The sequence below is a fragment of the Malus sylvestris genome, chromosome 8, assembly GCF_916048215.2.
Source record: "Malus sylvestris chromosome 8, drMalSylv7.2, whole genome shotgun sequence".
Classification (NCBI taxonomy): Eukaryota; Viridiplantae; Streptophyta; class Magnoliopsida; order Rosales; family Rosaceae; genus Malus; species Malus sylvestris.
Genome location: NC_062267.1, coordinates 13,905,238 through 13,926,720, shown reverse-complemented (window position 1 = coordinate 13,926,720; position 21,483 = coordinate 13,905,238). Strand labels below are relative to the sequence as shown.

At 36.8% G+C, this 21,483-nt stretch overlaps 2 protein-coding genes across 2 annotated transcripts; both read right to left on the bottom strand.

Annotated features, from left to right (window-relative positions):
- Nucleotides 1-10,706: 10,706 nt before the first annotated feature.
- On the bottom strand, nucleotides 10,707-13,658 carry LOC126633510 (transcription factor HY5-like). Its single transcript, XM_050304119.1, has 4 exons — nucleotides 13,412-13,658; nucleotides 12,720-12,900; nucleotides 12,447-12,603; nucleotides 10,707-11,261 (listed from the first exon to the last, which is right to left on the bottom strand). Exons 1-4 carry the CDS (start codon nucleotides 13,506-13,508, stop codon nucleotides 11,202-11,204), a joined length of 495 nt encoding a protein of 164 aa, XP_050160076.1. The 5' UTR covers nucleotides 13,509-13,658; the 3' UTR covers nucleotides 10,707-11,201.
- Nucleotides 13,659-17,005: 3,347 nt separating this feature from the next.
- LOC126633326 (protein OVEREXPRESSOR OF CATIONIC PEROXIDASE 3-like) lies at nucleotides 17,006-18,933 on the bottom strand. Its single transcript, XM_050303907.1, has 4 exons — nucleotides 18,566-18,933; nucleotides 18,110-18,484; nucleotides 17,466-17,795; nucleotides 17,006-17,382 (listed from the first exon to the last, which is right to left on the bottom strand). Exons 1-3 carry the CDS (start codon nucleotides 18,761-18,763, stop codon nucleotides 17,496-17,498), a joined length of 873 nt encoding a protein of 290 aa, XP_050159864.1. The 5' UTR covers nucleotides 18,764-18,933; the 3' UTR covers nucleotides 17,006-17,382; nucleotides 17,466-17,495.
- Between the last annotated feature and the right edge of the window lie 2,550 nt (nucleotides 18,934-21,483).

Below are 21,483 nucleotides of genomic sequence, written 5' to 3'. Positions count from 1 at the left end.
ATTCAGTTCAATGCTTTTAGTTAGAGGGTAATTACCATGAATTGAATTCTATTAAATCCTCATCATACTAAAAACTAGTAAATAAAATCTTAGATTATCTAAAAGCATGACAAAATAAACATGGACTATCTCTTCTTTTTTTCCCCTTCTATGTAACACCAATACAATGACAGTAACTCCATCATCAATAGTCATTACGATCATAGTAAATAGGTGTATAATAGTATACAATGGCGGATTCAAGAAAGATTATAGAGGTCAGTAAGAATAACTCGCACATCGCACAAATTTTTTTGGGCGGAGTATCATGCAAATTGGCATTTCATCAAGCCTTAATTGGTAGGCTTGAGGCCATTTGTCATTTCATATTGCAAGCATGTTGATAGATGCCAACAACTTTCGAGCGAGTATGTCGACTGATGTCAATAGAGTGAGTATGTTGGCAGATGCCAACATATTCCAAGTGAGCCTTATGGGCAGATGCTGCTTACAAAGGCATGAGGCTATCAACTACCTTGCCCAGTGACCATAGTGGCAATTCGTCAAGAAGTTAGAGGACGACTTTCAAGAGAATCTAAGATTTTCAAAATACAACACCCAACTCTTCCATGAAAGATATCTGAGTTTGAGAGGAGTAAGCTGACCCACCTTGAACTAAGGTGAATCTATTCCTGATCGAATTCGCTTTTGAATAATTGTATTGTGGTTTCTTTTGGCGAAAAGGTCATTACTATTTACACAAACAATTTCACAAAACCTGGTTAATTTGGATGGTGGTTGAGAAATAATAAGATTATTACATGAAGAGATGCGCCTAGTTATAACAGCATTCCTAATTATTTTTATTTATTTAAAAATGATGTGATTGTAATAATGCAACGTAACAGCAAGCATGCAGTTGTTTATAAAAATTCCAAATTGAGCTGCTTTGTTGACTTCAAAATGTTACGCCCAATTGAACAGGGGCACGTGTACGCTACCGGTTGGGTGGTCTCTATCAACGTTTGTTGTGTATTTTTAGTCTTAATTTTCTGTAATTTATTATTTGCTGGTACCAGGCTGTAGTGGGAGGAGGAGTACAAGTGGCTGGCTGTCGGTGGCTTAATTCCTCCCCCTTTGTACGGTGGCTCGTTCGCCTCCGACGTCGGATTTTTTTTGCAATCTTACCCCTCGCCGGAGTCAAAGTAAATCTTCTTCAACGAGAACTGGAAGCCCTTACATCAAACGGCTCAAGGCCGAAGCTCAATAGGACATGGGAGAAACCGAAAAATCCGTGTAAGAGCTTTATCACACACGACAACGGTGTAAAACTAGTGTTACTGATCATATATTGTATTTTATGCAATCAATTTTCCAATGTAGAATTTATATATTCTTCAACATGCTTATTCATGTGGGACTAGTATATAGTGGCCTAGTTGGCCACAGATCATTCAAGTGCATAAGCAATACAAAGCAGTAAATCAACATGCTCAAATATCATGCCAAGATTTCAGAGAATCATGTCAACTATTTATTACAACATACTGATATCGCTTCCAAAGCACATTTTACTGCCTACAAAAAAACATGTCTGTTATGAATGAAATCAATCATTATATATTGTATTTTAATCCTTTCACCTTTTCAGCTTGAGATTCTTGTATTCTTCAGCAGTATGTAACCACTGACTAGATTTTCAATTTTTAACAACACAAGATCTTTTTCAAAGATACTAAACTTTGCACAAAACTTGTAATTTAAATGGTTAAAATTGTTTACCATGCACCCAGGATTCTCTTTCGAATCTCTCTTCCTCAATATCATTTGTGTAACAATTTACTAAATTTTAATTCTTAGATGAACCTAGCAATTCCCCCGCTATGCTGTGAGTTTTAAAATCATATAAAATATGTAGAAAGTTCTAAATATGTATACGATAGACAATACTATTTACATACATGTGGAAATCTATTTACAATCCCACTTACAATAAGGAACAAAATAGGTGTCCAAGGGCGGGGTTTAGAATGTTTAGCAAGTTTAGAGCAATGTTGAACTGCTCATTGTACAAAATATTCTATGACACACCCCTACCCAGAATGTCCACCTGGATTCCGAATCGAACTGTGTTGACTAACACCAAAAATGTGACGAAACCAATAGTGTAGTGATGTGGAAAATATGAATAAATTTAAACATAAAAGTGACTAAATGCAAAAGTGTGCATGTGAGCGGGAATGAACCCCTTTCACAATGTCAGAGCATAATTGTATGAGAAAAGTGAGTTTTATGTGGATGTTTGAACAAATACATAGGTATCTACAGAGTTTTTTGATAAATTTTGAGTTAAATAATTTTTTTAATTATTTTAGTCGTTGGATTTAAATTTGGGCCGTTAGATCTTTTTTTTACCATTAGATTTGATTATATTCAATCTCAGCCGTTAGATTCAATAAATATATAAATATAAAAAAATATATATAAATTTGAATCTAGGTTGTTGGATCAACCAACGCCCTTTTGATCGCAATCGTCGGATCAAAGTAGCCATTGGGGCGCCTGGGAAAGGTGGCCGACAGGCCCACATGGGTGGGGCCTTATCTGTCGAAGGGTTGCGCATCATGCGCGTCAGGCAAGTGGGTGGGGGGGGGATTGGCGCACAAATGCCAGGTTTCACTCATTTCGGTGAGGCCCACACTGAATCTTGGGCTAAATTTTGAGGGGAATTTGGCTTAGGTTTGGCTTTTAGCTTTTAGCCCAAAGATTTTGGCTTGGGTTGGGTTGGGTTTGGGGGGGGAATAGGAGGAAAATTTGGCATTTAGCCCATGGTTGGAGATGGTCTCAGACCATTGATGTGAAAATTATACTTAACACACAATTAAACCCTCTTTTGACAATTGTAGTATATGTATAAGTAGGGATCGTTCTAGGCCAGGGATTAGGATGGATTGCTAATTGATTCTAAACTGACTTAAAGACACAAAAACAAACTTAAAAACGATAGGATAGATTCAAAAGACTCAAAACTAGTTCACAAGACTCAAAATAAGATAAAAACACTCAAAACTGCCTAAAAACACCAACTAGGCAGTTTCTGACACTAAACACAATTTTGGACGAAAGTAAGGTTTGGGCTTGACTCAAAACACTTAGAACACAAACAAAACAAGTTTAAAACAATTTGAAACAAGAAAGTAAAGGGGGGAAGGTTTTGTTTTGGACGAACTTAAAATAACAAAACATGTTGTCACTTAAAAACAGGTTTGAAAACAATTTTAGGAAATTAGATGGATGATGGGATAACTAGAGGCTTTTCCTCCACACAAGACATGTATGCAAACAACTTGATTTCCAGTTACTACTTCATTGAATTATGAACGACAATGCTCCAAATTAATCGTGACATCACTAGTTAACCCTCAGATTTTCCTTTCTTTTTAGATTGGATGACATCATTCGACAACCCAAAGTATTCTTCAAAAGTTCCCTACATGACATCATAATAGAGATACGATCAAAGATCATTACGTTCAATGAAAATCATAAGCATTGACAAAGCACTTGCAACTATGACATCATGTCACTCATGCTAGGAATTAAACTTAACGCGATCGTGATCAACAACCTTCACTACATATGAATATAAGTTTGTAACGATTATGTGAAACTTCCTTATACTATAGCATCAGATTTATGCATGCCAATTAAGTGTCGACCCTCAATTAACAAATACAAATAAGTTATCAATTAAACAGTTAAGCCAATTGCATTCATGATTCAATAATTCATAACTGGAATTTATCAAATCATATTGCACACATAATCATGGCTTTGAAATCACCCCTAGCCAAGAGGGGTTTAGCCACTTATGTTTACAGCAAAACAAAAGAAAAATAATTTAAACATTGTAAATATAGAACGAATTACACCTTGAATGCTTCAACAATCAAGTTTGAATATCCAAGAGTACTCCCTTCTTTCTTTACTCACGTCACAAGGTTTGGTGTAAGGTTTGGGTGGTGATTTGTATGGAAGAATGGCTGAGAAGATGAATGGATATGTATGGATGAAGGTTAGATGCAGCAAGGGATGGTTTGATGTGTTTTTGGTTGTGTTGAATGATGGTGGAGGATGGATCAAAATCTGAACACTTATGGCTGTTACACACACTTCCTTTTATAGAAGGAGTGCACAGCTAGGGAAAGAAAATGGAGTGGTGTGTGCAGCAATGAGTGCAAGGATGGGAGGTTAATGATGCACAGCATGGAGGGTGAAAGGTGAGGGATGGTGCAGCAATGATTCAATGAAGTGGTGCAGAAATGATTCATTGAAGGGGACATGAATGATGCACGGCATGGGGAGTTAAAATAGAGTGATGGTGCAGAATGAGTGCATGGAGTGGAGGTTAAGGTGATGAAATGATGCATGAAATCTGATATGATGGAGGGAACAAGGAATAGTGCAGCAATGAGTGCATGGAATGGTGCATGAAATGAGTGCATGAAGGGGACAATGATGATGATGCACGACATGGGTGGAAAGGTGAAGGAGTGGTGCATCAATGAGTGCAAATGAGTGGACAAGAATATTGTGCATATGGTGGACAAAGGAAAGGAAGTGGAATGGTGCATCAAATGAGTGCAAGGAGGGAACATGGAGGGGACAATGATGATGGCACGGCATGGAAGGTGAAAGGTGGAGTGACACCCCTTTGTGGCTGAGATTAAGGCTTCTAGAATCCTTTATTTAGTGTCCTAATTTCTTTGGGGAACCCTCCTTGTGGCTGGATTTTAGTTGGATTAGGATTAAGAAATGTTAAATCAAAATAAGGTAATCTTGACTCATGTTTCTTCTTTGGTTGCTGAGCTCTTTGTCCTTTTTAAATTAATTCTTCTTTCTCTTTAACACATTCCTAGCCTCTTTAGTCTTCAATTTCGTCTATCCACCTTGCTCCATGCATGTGCTATCCATTCCAAGCCAAAAACTGCTCCAAAATGCACCTTATTGCTTTATAAGGCCTATGGACCTATAAACACATGAAAATAACTTAAAATACATAATTAACTAAGAAATAACAAAATAAATGCATGAGAACAAGCTAACTCAGTCGCATAAATATGCTTCTATCAACCATATCCAACCCTGACCTAAAACCTAAAAATATTTACCCCAAAAAATTTAGGTTTTAACCCAGAAATAATTTTTCTACTCCAACCCTTTTGGCCTAAAATTTTAGCCCCAGATTATCAAAAAATGAATTAAGGCTAATTTTTTTTTAAATTAACTTTAAAAAAAAATTATGTAGACTATCCTAAATTAATTTTATGAACATTTTAACCTAAAAATATTTAAATTCCGATAAATTTGAAAAATCACTAAATCAATACATGAAAATCATGATAAACCACATAAACTTAAAAAAAAAAAAAGACAATTAATAAACCACATAAACTTAATACAATCGAAAACTCATAGACTACATAAACTTAATAATGATATCCACCATCTTGACTTGGTGGTGGACTTGGGTGATAGTCTTGAGATGAATCATCATCTTGAAATATACTCATTGTGGCATTCCTTCGTAAAATTTCTTTTTGCGTACCACGTAAGTATCTCTTCCTCTCTGGAGTGTATTTGTCGAGGTCCTCCATTAGCAAATTAGTTTCGTACCTTTCTTGCTCCCTATCCCCTTCTTGCTTCATGGCCAAAAACATTTTGGGCCGATTCTTTTTGCCGACGACACTAGTTTTCGTTCATTCTTGCCATTTCGCTAGCAAATTGTGCACGTATCGGATCTTGGGACTCCCTTTTCTCTTTGCTTCTTTTTGCTTATCTCTACCCGAGGGCCTTGGCAAAGAAGTAGTTGGGCTCATTTGGTCGATACCTTCATTGTCGGCAAAATTCACACCTTCATTGACATCATTTAGGGGTGGGGCTTCATTATGAAATAATCTTCCACATTGTTGATTTGCATACCTCGGACAATCCTTGAGGATGTTCCAAGCATGATGCAACTTAAAAGCTTGATTTTTTGGTGTAGTTCTTGTCTTGTAAATTGTCATTTCTTTGTCACCTTATGCAACAAATACATAAAAATAATTAGTTGCAAAATACTATTATGTACATGACAAGTAAAATATCAACAAAGAAACTCACAATTTCTGAAGCACCCCTTCCACTAGGCATATCAACCATGACTCTCTCCAAGCTTCCCTTTCACAAAGTGCACGCTTTGTTGATAATCTTCCACCGATCATAAACACCACAAACTTCCCTTCGACCGGCATTGGAGTTTTCATGGAACTTATCAATGATTTTACCCCACAAATCCTTTCTATTTTGATTGGTGCCGACGACACCATCTTCACTAACAAAAATCCATGCCAAACATAAAGCAATATATTCGTCAAAGGTCCATTACGACCTCTAACATGCTCTTTTGTCATCTTGAAAATTTTGGAAATGAGAAGAAATGGTAGAAAGAAAAATTGGAAGAATTGTAGGAGAAAAATGAGTTTTGTGTGGATGTTTGAACAAATCCATATGTATTTTACCGTTATATTTGATTATATTTGATGTAAGCCGTTGGATTCAATAAATATATAAATATAAAAAAAAACAAAAAATTGAACCTAGACCGTTGGATTCACCAACGGCCCAATTACCACAACCACACGATGAAGAAAATTAGCCGTTGGCTACATGACAAGGCTGACAAACCGGGGGACACACCCACGTGGGTGGGGTCCACCTCGGTTGAATGCAGTTTGAACCCTGGGCGTGGCAGAGGGCAAGTGGGCTTCACAACCCTAGTTTCAGTCTCAGACCGTGGGGCCCATTTTACTTTGTGGCCTAAAATTGGGCCGGAATTTGACCTTCATTTGGGTTTTAGGTTTTAGGTTTAGTTTAGGTTATGGGTTGGAGTGGGTTTTTGGGGGGGGGGGGGAGGGGAATTTTAGGTTACAAGTCATGGTTGGAGTTGGTCTTAGGGGGCATTAATAATTTTCCTTTAATTAAGGGTTAAAAGCCCTAACAAAGTTTTGATAAGGCCACTACCATACAATGTACCATCCTCTCATACGTATTCTTTTTGTTTGACGAATTTTTACATTTCTTATGAAAGAAGCACACGTTACTTCAAATCTCGTAGAAGACGAGTTTAATATCAATTTTATTCCCTCACTATTTAATATAAGGTTTTTTAGCTAAAATAATCTTTGAGATTTGTCTAACTCTTCATGTGAAATCCTGTTCCCGAATTTCACTATTTAAGTTACATATTTTAGTATTATTAATTTCAAGATTTATTTTTAAAGAATTTTATATATAGTTGGCAACCATGCATAAATCTATAATTTCTTTCTTTATATGGTAGTGGATAAATTAATTTATGGGGGAAGGAAAAAGAAAAAAGAATAAAAGAGAGGTTGCCTGATGGCAGCGAGAAGGGGGGAAAAGGGGAGGAACATGAGGAACAATGAGGGAGGGGGACAGATCAGAAGAGGAGAGAGGAAGAAGGAGAACGAATCAGGGAAGAAAGAAAAGAGGGAAAGGAGGGAGAGGGGACGCACGAGATCGGATCCCTAACCTGTTTTGGTTTGACTCGACCGGCGGCACACCATGCTTCCCGACGCCATTCATGGCTTTTCACGGAAAATCGAGCCAAATCACCACTTGGAAAAAACTTCCTAGCCTACCCTCTACCAATTCCATCCCAAAATTCATGCAATTTGGCCTTGGATTCGCAAGAAATGCACCGATGGGTGCAATGGCGTCTAGGTGGTGATCCGCCATTTCTAAAGCTCACTCCATCGATTATCACCACCAAAATACATCCCTCCACCTCAGGAACAAAGCCTAATTAGTGGTTGGGGCGTCAGAGCATGTTTTGAGGTCGAATCGGAGCACACCCAATTATAGGTTCCAGTGATTCGTGGGCCCATTTCAGGTGTTTCTTGGCCGAATTGGACTTCGGCCCAGGTATGAAAATTGCTCCCCTCACTGAGATCTAGTTCCCTATAAAATTTGGTAATTTTTAGAAATAGTTGGAATTTTCTTGCGAGTCGGGGCGGCCAGCCGCCACGTGCGGCTGCGCATGGACCGAGACCCCCACCTGCCCTTTCTAGACTAATTTGGATATCATGATTCCATATGTGAAGTTTGATTGACGGAATCTCATCGTATGACTATAGTTTGGATAAAGACCGCCCCTTGGACCTTAAGTGAATCGATGATCTGACCGTTGGATCGTCACCAAATTTTAATACGTTATAATACATAATATTTGAGGACACTAGGAAGTTATGGATTGGGAATCCAACGTTCGGATCTTCCCGAATTGGGTTTGTAAGTTCGTAAAATAAAACGTTGACCGCCACTGGAAATTGTGATTGGTAGATATCTGACCGTTGGATTGTGGTGAGACTTTAGTATGATGTTCTATGAGTATAATGAGGACATTAGGAAGTTACGGATCCAAAATCCGATGGGCAGATCTTTCGGATCGAATTACGTAGAGTTGTGGACCCTACAGTTGACCGAGAGTTAACTTTTGGTCAACATGTCTCGAAATGTTCTAGATACTAGAATTAGTACTACATGACTAATTGAAGTCTAATGGGCCTATATTGGTTAGATAGTGACTTGAATAAATGAGATATGATTATTATCTTAATTTCTTATATTAATGACATTGTGAATATGAATTGGTCTTATAAATATGATTTCTATTGAAATGTGATTTTTTATATGTTTAGCCATAAACATATGCTTATTAAATATGATTTGGCTTGTGTACTGATGATGTTTGTGATATATATGTGTTTAATTATCTTTTTAATAATGTGAATGATAATTATGATGAATGTTATGGCAATTATGGGATTGACATATTGTTTGATAAATATTTGGATATGATTGCCAACTGAATACCTATTTGAACTTGGCTTTACTACCTAGCATGAGATGGAGATGAAAGTCAGGAGATGAGTTAGGTACTTTATTAGATCTTTAGGAAAAATAGTGATTAAAGGAATTCTTTGTGTTGTGCTCCATATGACTAGATGCTGGTTGATATGTGAAATCGATAGCGTGTATGCATATAATTATGTATAATGTGTGATGATGAGACTGCACCGTGTAGTAGTGGTACATGGATGGTCCTGCTTGGTATATTCTCGATGGGGGACCATATGCATGCTAGGAGTGATTATGCTTGGTATATCTGCGTTGGGTGATCACTACTGAGAGCTATATGATACAGTCCTGCTTGGTATATCCGCGATGGGGGACTGCTAGGGGTGATTATGCTTGTTATATCCGCGATGGGTGATCATTGCCTACAATATTAGACTATGCATACGGTTCTGCTTGGTATATTCGCGACGGGGAACCATACGCATGCTAGGAGTGATCATGCTTGGTATATTCGCAATGGGTGGTCACTACCTAGAGCTAGGATGTGGTCCTACTTGGTATATCTGCGATGAGGGACCATATGTATTCAAAGGTAATCATGCTTGGTATATTCGCGATGGGTGATCACTGCCTGTACGATGAGATTATGCCTATGATTCTGCTTGGTATATCCACAATGGAGGACCATATGCATTCTAGAGGTGATGATGATTAGTTGTACTTGGTACATTTGATAATCGATCATATTTAGTTTGGTTCCGTTGAGTGGTTAGGAACCCTAGGTTGTTGGATTTCGTGGAGTGGTCTAAAATCCCATTATTTGGAGAAGTAGGCTTGACCTAATTGTGTCAATCCAGTCTTAGTTTTATATATATTTGTGAAAATGGTCTTGAGAATCTTGTGAATTGAGTTAGAAAAGATGTTGGAAGTCTGGTTAACTCATTCGGGATTTGCTACAATTCGATTATGATTTCATACGGTATGAATTTAGAAGATATGAGAATGATTGTTATTACTTTGATCAAATTAATTAATTAATTAATGTGGCTAGAGAATGATTTTGTGTTTTGTCGGTTCTTAAATATGATGTATGTTGTGAATTGCGATATCATGATGAGACATAATGATTTATATGTTGGATGGGAGAGAAATCATGTTTTTATGGGGGTTTGTTATGTAGCATGAGTCCAGGAATTTCATGCATTCAGGTTATAATAAATGATTGAGGAATGTTATGCTTTTCTGCTTGAGCTTAGTGGAATAAACGTCTAATTTTTGTGATAATGAACTACGAATGACTTGATTCCTATTGAGGGTACGTAGGCAGTCTAATGAGGAGGTTAGATGCAACCATAAAGTAAACGAAAAATTACTTTGCAATTTGATTCTCGAGTTGTGATTTGCCATATCCCAAAGATGGGGTATGTGAGATATACGAGTATTTGATGACGTCATGTGTCGATTCTAAACGTATATCGAGATCGGGACGTGACACTTCACTTTAGCCCATAAGATTTGAAATCAATAAAAGTAATCCCTGAGATTGTCCACCATCAATCATTTTGGTCTTTCAGTGAAAAAATATGTTAAATAAGATTCAAAATGACAAAATTACCCTAATTTCATAAACAATAGGCTAAAATATTTTGACAAAAATTGAGAGCATTTTTGTCATTTCATCCTTGTTTTATAGAAATTTTTCACGAAATGACCAAAATAATTGATTATGAACAAACTCAAGAACCAATTCTATTGATTTCAAATATTAAAAACCAAAATGAGCAGTTATACAAATCTCAAGATCATTTTAGCTAAAAAACCTTAATATAAATATATCCGTTGCTCATATTTTTATTTTTATTTTTTTTATAAGAAATTTTTCTTTATGTTTCCCATTCCATTTGAAGATGGGCATATGACCTCCCATAAAACTTAACTACATTTGGACAAAAAAATAATTAGAGACAACTCCACTAACAACCCCATTACATTTTCACAAAGGCTAAAACCACAACCATTTCCATTAGCTCTGTGTACTTATCCATCATATGAAACACCTTTCTTGGGCTTACAGTCCTTACACCTCTGCTACCCACCATACCCACCGCTGTCGACGCAATTGGCTCAAAACCTGCTCCATATCGCTGACAGAAAAGAACAAGAAGTACTAGTGAAGATTACTTATAGGAAATCCAATCTAAGATTAAGCATGCCTAAAGTTCTTTCAAGTTGTATCGCCTCCACTTTTGCACTCGCAACGTCTTATGAACACTCCGATCTCACGCCATGTCCTACAAGGATCAATCCGCATTTGCACCACCATCTGCTCCTCTCCGGCTTGCCGTTGTGTTCTTCAATATCTGCAACAAATACCGGTAAGTAAATGCCACATTACACCAAACTCGACGTGAATTACATAAAATGGAATATAAAAATGTTAGCATATAGACTTTCAGTAAAAGCATAAGCCTAGTGGCAGTTCTAGAATTGTTTCCGAACTCTGTCTAGGTTTACGAAGGATGAATACTTTCCAATCATGCAAAGAAGTTAGGTATTACTCAGTATTTTCCAATTCAAACAATGATTAGGCGCAAAATCTGGGACTCATACTGATGTTCAAGCAGCCTAAACTTTGAAAATCGGCATGTGTATAGCTTATGCATTGGTTTGACATGCGACAAGAATGTCACGGGCAATAAACTACATCACAACTTTGGATAACAAAAAGAGTACCATTTGGCTCTAAGCACGGGAACATTACTCCCGTCCCAACATGGTATGATGTGCAAAAAAACGAATTTCTGATATCTTTTACTGCAAGTAAAATCACATATTAACTATGAATTACCATTGTAACCTACTCAAAACACGTTAACTGGGATAATTTTCAAGCCACTAATCAGTGGACACCATCACATTTATAATTCTATTATATAAAGTACCCACACTTACTGCAACTTTTTTGATTATCAAGCAAAGAAGTAATGGATTTGGTGGAGTTGACACCACAGCCCCTACCCTAATAACCAATTCACTACACTTTCCACTTTTGATATGAAGTGATAAGATGAAACCAAGAAGGCCCCTCCTCAACAGAATTGTACATTTATCCCATCAAATCATCTTTCCCAAAATACCCCTAAACCCAAATCTTTCATCTGTCACATATTAACAAATTCTCACTAATGATTCTATGTTGATTGGAAACAGAGATTTGTATGCACCTAGGCTAGCATCACTAGCTTTAAGCAATGGAATCAAATTCTTGGAGTTGGCTACAATACTTACAAGTACTAGTACAATTACCATCTAACGATAAGATATGTTGTCCAAAGAGCATATCTGGCCGTCAGATTGTGATAGTATTAAGTACTTAAGTATGGTAGCGAGTCTCGCTAGTTTTGAAGGAATTGGATTATTGGATGGGGGTAGTACACTAATTCCTGGTTTTGTGAAATTGGATTCCTCCTCACCCGATTACGGATTAGTAAACATGCCATAAAACACCGATATCATAACGATATATGGGGAATGATATAACATACATGTCTAAGCATCTGATTCTCATTCTGCAAAGTGGAAAGCCTCTCATCAAGCTCAGAATTCTTCTGCTCCAATTCTTTGACTCTCACTTCCAAATCATTCAAATATGCCTTCTTCCTCTCCCTTGCTTGCTGTGCTGAAACTCTGTTCCTCAACAACCTGTTATTTTTGCACCCACAAAATTACACAAATTCACCAAAATACCAATGACCCCGTCACACAATAAAAAGGGCAGAACAGTAAAATCATCCAGAAAGCAGTGCATCTGAACCCACCTCTTCAGCCGCTTGCTTTCCTTGTCTGCTGGATTTCTTCCTCTCTTTCTCTGACTCTCACCAGCCGTTTGGACCTGGTCTGGACCGGCCAACAAGCCGTTTTCCCGGGCGGAAGCCGACGCTCCTGCCGATTCGCCGCCGATTTCCGGCACTCTTCCGATCTCCTCGTCGCTTTCCATGCCTAAAATTTAGACAAATCAAAATATAATTTTTGAACCCAATAAAAGAACAAAAGCATAAACAAATACACAAGGTCAGCTCCTTTTTGTCTTATACAATGCAACAGGACAGAGTTTTCCCGGATAAAAAATCCATTTCCCGGGAAACAAACAACGACCCTGTTGAGAAAATTGTCGATTCTACAAAACCAGATGAGAAAATTCGAAGTTCTTCCAATTTGCAAAGATAAACAGTCGACCACGAACAAAATAAGCTGTACTTATTGAACAAAGCTTTCTCCTTTTTATCTGAGACAATGTAAAAATAGAAGACTTTTCATCCAAAAAGAGCATTTTCCCGGGAAATAACAACAACCCAGCTGAGAAAATCCTGGATTTTACAAGACCCAGGTGGGAAATCTCGAAATTCTTCTGATTAAAAAACAAGTACACAAATTTAAACAAACAAAGCTATACTTTCTGGAAAAGAAACTTGAAAAAACTACAAAACAAGTTGAAAAATCAAAGTCAAACCTTCTTTAACTTCAAGATGGAATGCAGAGCTCGAAGACCTTTCGCTACTGGAAGGCAGAGAGCTCGCAGCGAGGGAGCTCGTCGCCTGCTCTTGCATTTCTACCTGCTAAATCCAATCAAACGGAGAGAGAGAAATAAAACCGAATTTTGTGCCAGAACAAAATTAAAAGAGCGGGACATTAGTGTTTGAGCGAGTAAGTAACAGAGGGGAGAGGATTAGCAGCCGTCAAAGGCTGTGCAGATCTGAGGGTTGTGGGAGTGTGAGCGTGGAGGGTTTTGAGCCATGAGGGGTGGCAGTAATCAAAGGTTTGGAGGGAGGTAGCGTGGAGGTTTAAAGACCGTTGGATTGGGGTTTGATCGGACGGGTTTTGTGGAGGGTTGCGAGGGAGGTGCAGTGAACTGGGACAGTGTGGGACCACATTGTGTGCTGGATGGAAAATGCATGTATTTCTTGGTTACGGGGAAGCATCCAGAGGGTTCGTTTGCCATGGAATTTTGTACCACTCCCACTTTTAGGGTTGATTTGATATTAATGTGTTTTGAAAAAAATTGTTTTTTGTTGTGATGTGAGAAAAAACTTATTTTTGTTATTTCACGTTTTAAGGTTTTTTTTTTTTTTAATAAAAAACTGTGAAAATAAGTTGTTTTTAAGTGTTCACCAAACACCTTTTTGAGCTCAATCTCTTTTGATATCCACTTTTTATAAAAGCACTTACCAAACTAGTACTTATGATGATGTCTATAACTTGCTAATTTTTATCGACTTTCGATGCTTTAAGTTGATGAGTTTGTTTGATTATGGTCACTAGCATGATGAACACTTTTTCATAATCTCTGTGGGCCTGAAAGAGAAGGATAACAGCAGTTTGATACAAGTTATTCCTTTTTCAAAAAAAAAAAAAAAAAAAAAAAAAATCTCTATTGACCTTATAATTTTGTTAATGTGACTATTGCCTAACTGCATAAATTTTGGATATAGACTGCCAAGTATTAGTCCAACAGTAGTTTCAAAATTATTACTAGAGTTTGATTTCACATCAGAGTTTAACATCTTTTCTTACAAATCAGTTTGTAGGGACAAATTATATACATATGTGCTCTAGCAACATGTATACTGGATTAAGATAGTTGTTACGATGTATGTGCATATTATTGAGTCGTTGAATACATATAGAAGAGTGAAACCGCCTCAAAAGAAATAAATGGCCACTATCAGACCAGTGCTAATAAAGTGGGCTAACGAGCACGTTGAGCACAAACAAGTAATATCCATGGGCTCGAACAACTTGTATACTGAAAAAAGATGGTCGATATGATTCGTGTACGTATTATCGAGTCGTAGAATACAAAGCTACCTTATTTCTTTGGATGAATGGTAGAATATTCCTTGTCAAGCACGTACGAATTACGATCAAGATCTTTTGAAAGTTGTGGAGGGAAAGGACTCGAAGATGGCCCAATAACAGTTAGGATTGACAACTCCACAAATTCATGATTTTTGAACCACGAGTTTTCCTTTTGATTTTAGAACATAAATCTACCGTCATAGAAAAGACATTAGAAATCTCTAAATATCCCCTTTGAAGATACCAACTTGAGATGTTAGGTCCCAAGTTGCCTTCCTAATTTACAACAATGTAACTTCATTTTTTGGGGTCTTAGATGCAACCGTTGGATCACAACTATAAGGAACAAAGACAAAGAAAATGCGGTTTAGGTACTACAATCTAGTACTTCTTTTATTCACCTGTAAGTGAAAAGTCTTATGGATGTCAAATTTGTTACCAAATTAAATAATATGACTAGATTGTTCTCTGTGTCCTTAATAATAAAGAAATTTGTCTACAAGTCTCTTTTTGAGAAAAAAAAAACAAAGTGTTGTCAAAGACTTAAAAAAAACAAAGTGTTGTCAAAGAATTTTTAGTCAGACTCCCACCAAATTATTATGACTAGCTAACTTTGCGGTTATCTAAAATCTCCTACCTCTTTGTTTATATCTCGTTGTATTCAAAATTAACTTTATCCATGGATTACTCTAACAATAGTGCAAATTGTAAAATACGTATATATAAATGACATATTATTGAATTTGACAGTTTAATATGCATTGAAGAATCCAACTAAAATAAACGAATAGATCTAATTCATGTATACTATACATAGACGTATCGACGTATCGTCGTAAACATTGATGTATACGAGAACTCTACGAATAGATGCTATCACTCGTAGGTAGACCGATATTTGAGGTGGACCCAAAGAAACTATACCAAACCTTGTACAAAATCCTTCATGACATGAACGAATGGTCTCTTGCAATTTATCAACACATATCAGAAATGGAGAGACGGGCTTTAGACCCTTTTTCGGCTAAATACTTCGTCTTTTTCTTTCAAATCATGAGCAAATGGAGATGGGCTTATACCACCATGTCCTCACCACAAGCAGGGGTTGTCGATTTCCTGAAAAGAGCACGAGCAATAGTATGGCTGCGGGCAAGAATTTGCTTTTGGAAGAATGTGGGTTCTTGGTTGGGACAGAATGGCTACGGGGGCTTATCGTACCATATCAACCCTGACGAGCCTTGCCTCCTAAATGTGGAGGCCGACCTTGCTGATGTTGCCATGGCCTCTCTCAATCAGTCGACAAGTTGTGATGATTTTTGGGTTTTGGTGTGTGCAGCAATTGTGATAATACCAATCTAGATGATTAGGCTGTTTTATATAAGAGAGGACGAGAAGATTCAAAGGGACAAGTAGGGCCATCTCAAACTGAAAGGGCTATGTTTAACCTTGTCTAGATTATACCCCTGCGAAAAATTATTTTTTAATGAACGGCACTAGGTCATATTATATACAATCTCCAACAGAATGAGGTTTTTTTTTTCTCCCTCAATAATTTATTATTTAAATTTGTTCTTTAATTTGATTTGTTAATTGAATTAAACTATCATATTAAAATAAGATTTCTAAACATATTTTGAAATACAACACCTTAAATATTAAAAGAGTGTTTGTTGTGAATAGAATGTGAAGAATTGAAATAAAATGAAGTAATATAGTATAAAAGGTGAAAATGATGTGAAAAATAGTATATGAATAGCTTAAGTATTTGAAAAAAAAAAAAAATTAGAATTTTTAATTATTTTTTTCAAATTTAGTCTTATAAAAAAAATCACAATCCAACAGCTAGCTAACGTCAGTTAGCAAGTGGGTTGCTGACAGCTTGGGCCCCTTACACGGGTTGGCTACCTATGTTTGCCTAGCTCGGTGGCCATTTGGTTGGATTTTAGCCCTATGGGTCCCAAATATTTTTGACCCAGACTTTCATTAGAAATGAGTTTTGTGTCAAAACGAGCTATATTTCTACTTATAACCCTTTGGCCAGCCCAGTTGGAGATGGCCTAAGATGGCTTAAGAGAATAACGCGCTTTCGGTTAGTCTAATTTTATGCTTAAAGTTGTTGCTTATACTGTATGGGTGTAAACAAATTCTGTTTCTGTCTTTTTAGCGTAAGATCAAAGTTCTCTCCCTCTCTCTTACCTCACTCTAGGCAAAAGAAGATGAGAAGTCAAATATTTCTGAAATAAAATCATTTCGAACGAGGGCAATAATAATTCATTCAACTCATATTCCTTTTGGGTACATCGGATGTGATCGAAACCACAAACCGAGCTAATCTGATCCTAATCCAAATTCTTTCGCCACCCCTTCTTCACCGAGCTAGCCGAGGCTAACACAGATGCCACAAAAACAAAAAGGAGGTGGGACTAAACCCTATCAGATGTCATTATAAACAACATTGAAGTACCTGATTTACACGTTGGTTCACAAGACAGTAATGGGGATAGGCCGCTGATATGGTTGCCGAGAGTCAGGAACGCCATCCTCCGAACGTTTGTCTTCAAACCATTTCACAACTCTTTTGCGGGGCAGGTTTGTCACGTGCACTATGCTGCTGACCATCGCATTCTGTATCACATATCAATGCACACAGAGCATGAGGAAATCCTGAACAAGATCTAGAAATCATTCAGCAAAAATTATTCACTTACAGTGGGCCGCTTTGTTTTTCTATAAACGCCTTAAAGGGTTTCAACCTGTGCTTTCTTCAGCCTCTTCTGAGCAGAAAACTTTTGTTGTCTGGCATGAACGGGCACCTTCGCTGCACTTTCAAGCTCTACAGAATCTTTAGTCGTGTCAACCACGGTTTCTCCAGTTGTATCCACAACAGTTTCTACAGAATTTGGTTGGGACACGGATACCACTGTCGCAGGTTCATCAGGCAAAGCAGCACACATGATCAAAAGACTTGGAGGGGGCTCACGAAGCAATTCGAGAACAACAGCCCTGTCAAGACAAAGCTCAGCTGCAAGAGTTTTTATCTGCAACAAAGAGAAGAAGCGAAAATTGAAATTGATTGTACTAGTATACTTGCCAGCATAACGAAAAACCCCCCAAATAACGGGAAGCACATTTTCACCAACACTAAACAGGAGTTTACATTAATAGGACTACACATATAATCTCCACATTTCCCCGGCCTCCTTAGAAATCGAAAACTTATTTCGAATCAAAGAATCACAATCAATCAGGATATGAAGCATCCAATATCTTCAATTTCGTCTCCAGGACAGTAAATGTTTTCAAAGATTCATCAATACAAAACCCAAATTCAAAGAGAAACCGAAACACTTACGCTTGTTTTGCGCCGGCCAACTTTCAAAGCAGCAGCCAATCTCCGCATCTGCCAAGTCTTCAGCTTCACCGGAGTTTCCTCTTCCTCTTCCTCCTCCACCTCCTCATCTTCTTCGGCATAGCTCTCAACAACACCGTCATCGTCTTCATCCTCCTCCTCCTCTTCCTCATCGTCATCATCATCACCGTCAACTCCCAGTGCCTCTGCCACTTCCTGCTCGAGCTTAGCAAGCTCTTCTTCCGTTAAATCCTCGTCGTCAAATGACGCGTCGTCATTCTTGAGATCCTCCTCCAGCAACCTAAACAGCGCATCAATCGCATCCTCATCCACATCCTCCTCCTCCACCTCCTTCACTTCCTTATTCCCCAAACTTCTCTACATTTCACCGCAATTCAAAAGCACAATTTCAGCAAAAAAAAGGGAACTTTTTGAACAAGCTCATTTCTTAGTTCTTACCTTCTTTATCTTCGTTCTGGAGGGCGCCACTTCGGCGCGGTGGTTCCGGCGGCGAGCCAAGGCGATGGTGGACGAGAACCGAGTCGGGAAGTGCCGTGGCAGAACAAGATTGGTGGGTGACCGTTCGTGGCGGGATGAAGACGGTAACGGTAGAAAGTGAAGCCCCTTGGGCGTGTCGAGCGCGGAAGCGAAAGCCATTTTTCTGTCGGTGCGAAGAATATGGGATGGGAATGTTTTCCGCCAACCGGTGCCGTTTTAAAGGTCGCAGAATCGCACCGCTTCCAGCTCAAACACCGATGAATAAAAAAGGCGGCGCCTTCTGCCTCTTGGCTCAGGTCGTTTATCTACTTATTTCCAGTGTCCGCGTAAAGCGTCTAAACCATTTATAAATGTCAAATTATAAAAGTTAAATTATAAATAATAAGTGATGTGAAGTTTTGTATTAAATTTTATGCTTTTTAAACTGAATTATCAAATAATTTTTTTATTATTTAAATAGAAATTTAAATGGTTTGTAATTATTAAAAAAAATGTTGGAATAAAGTTTTTATTAGTTAAAATGTTGGTGAAATAAGGAACTCATCGTCAAAATGAATTAAAAATAAATTTGACATTGATGTTAAATTTAACTCCAAATTACAAAGCCTTCAAATCCAATAAACAAATAACACTTCGGTTGGAGAGACTTTTGATATCAAATATGCACAGTAATTTAGACTTTGTGATTTGGAGTCAAATTTGGGAGATGTCAAAATGGAATGCCATTGTGTATATTTGACATCAAAAGTCTCTCCAACCAAAATGTTATTTGTTGACTAGATTTGAAGGTTTTGTGATTTGGAGTCAAATTTGACATCAATACCAAATTTATTTTTAATTCATTTTAATGGTGGGTCTTTATTCTACTAAATTTTTTGTAAATGACGAGTGATGTGAAGTTTTATATTAAATTTGGGATGTGCTATCCACATATCTTATTTTACTTCTTACATACCCTTGATAATTTTTGTCCGTTGATCTTCTTCAATTCATCCGATCCGACGACCAAAAATTAAAAATGTGTGTAAAAAGTAAAATGGAGTGTGTGTGGATATCACATCTCTTAAATTTTATACTTTTTTAACTGAATTATCAAATATTTTTTATTATTTAAATAGAATTTTAAATGATTTGTAATTATTAAAAAAAATGTTGGAATAAAGTTTTTATTGGTTAAAATGTTAGTGAAATAAGGAACTCACCATTAAAATGAATTAAAAATAAATTTGACATTGATGTTAAATTTAACTCCAAATTACAAAGCCTTCATATCCAATCAGCAAATAACACTTCGGTTGGAGAAACTTTTGATATCAAATATGCACAGTAGTTTAGACTTTGTGATTTGGAGTCAAATTTGGGAGATGTCAAAATGGAATGCCATTGTGTATATTTGACATCAAAAGTCTCTCCAACCAAAATGTTATTTGTTGACTAGATTTGAAGGTTTTGTGACTTGGAGATAAATTTGACATCAATGTCAAATTTATTTTTAATTCATTTTAATGGTGGGTCTTTATTCTACTAACATTTCAACTACTAAAAATTTTGTTTAATTTTTTTTTAATAATTACAAATCATTTAAAACTCTATTTAAATAATAAAATAATATTTGACAATTCAGTTGAAGAAGTACAAAAATTGACATAAGGCTTCAGATTGCCACATTAGCCATCAATTATAATTTGACTCTTATAACTTGATATCTCATTTGGAGATGGTCTAAAGTGTATTCAAACGACCGTGGTTCGTGCCGTTTTGTGCTAAAGCTTCAATATGCTAGGTCTAATTATCTTTTTTGGGTTAATTACATTAACACCCCATGAGGTTTTTTGTGTGTTTCACAAAAACCCTTATGATTGATAAATATCACTAATACCCCTTGAGATTTTAATTCACTTTCACCTAACCCTTCTAAAAACGTCTATACCCTTGTAGCTAATTACTTAAAATAAAAAATCTTTATAAATAAATAGAAAAAGAAATGAAATTAAAAATAATCACATTAAACATTAAAAATGGCCAAATTGTAGAATTCTTCTTGGCTTTGAATTCTGGGATGCGTGTGTATTGGGTTTTTGGTTTTGGTATTTGACTATTGGTGGCTTCCTTCAATATTTTCAAGTTTCATAATTATTTTTCTTTATATGTTTTTGGTCTGATTCACACTCTCTTTGCGAGAATGGAAGTAGAAGGAAGAAGAACATATACTATGACAACGAAAAATTCTCCTAATAATGTTTATAATTTACCGGAAACAAAGATTTCATTTGATCATTTTTAATTATCAGAAATTAAAAAATCCACCAAAATACAGAACAAAAAACAATCGGAATGGCAAAGACGGGTGTTTTCCACTCTGATACGACGGTAGTGGCCAAAGCGGCGGTGTTGAAGAAGTAGTTGCAGTGGTTGGCGAGGGAAACCTTGCACGATAAAGAACAATGATGTGAGAATTACTTGACACACAAATTAAACCCTCTTTTTGTCAAATGTAGTAAAGTATGTAAGTAGGGATCGTTCTAGGCCGGGGATTAGGAGAGATTGCTAAACACTTGAAAACTGACTTAAAAACATAAAAACAAAATTTAAAACACTAAACTAGACTCAAAGAATGCAAAACTATACTTTAAAACACTAAAACAAACCAAAAGACTCAAAACAGCACCTAACACTCAAAACTGCCATAAAAACACAATCTGGGCAGTTTTGAATACTAAGGAAGAAATTGAACGAAAATATGTTATAACTTGACTCAATACACTTAGAAACACAAACTAAATTGATTTCTAACTAAAATGACACTTGAAACTACAGGGGGAATTGGTTTTGACGAATTTAAAATAAAATAAGAACTTTGTAAAACAAAACAGGTTTTA

Excerpts from the sequence above, each read along its gene's own strand:
- LOC126633510 (XM_050304119.1), bottom strand. The coding sequence starts at position 13,508 with ATGCAAGAGCAGGCGACGAGCTCCCTCGCTGCGAGCTCTCTGCCTTCC. Across the intron at positions 12,901-13,411 it reads CCATCTTGAAGTTAAAGAAG|GCATGGAAAGCGACGAGGAG; the intron begins GTTTGACTTTGA and ends TCTAAATTTTAG. Across the intron at positions 12,604-12,719 it reads GAAAGCAAGCGGCTGAAGAG|GTTGTTGAGGAACAGAGTTT; the intron begins GTGGGTTCAGAT and ends CAAAAATAACAG.
- LOC126633326 (XM_050303907.1), bottom strand. The coding sequence starts at position 18,763 with ATGGCTTTCGCTTCCGCGCTCGACACGCCCAAGGGGCTTCACTTTCTA. Across the intron at positions 18,485-18,565 it reads CCAGAACGAAGATAAAGAAG|AGAAGTTTGGGGAATAAGGA; the intron begins GTAAGAACTAAG and ends GGTGAAATGTAG. Across the intron at positions 17,796-18,109 it reads TTGGCCGGCGCAAAACAAGC|ATAAAAACTCTTGCAGCTGA; the intron begins GTAAGTGTTTCG and ends TCTTTGTTGCAG.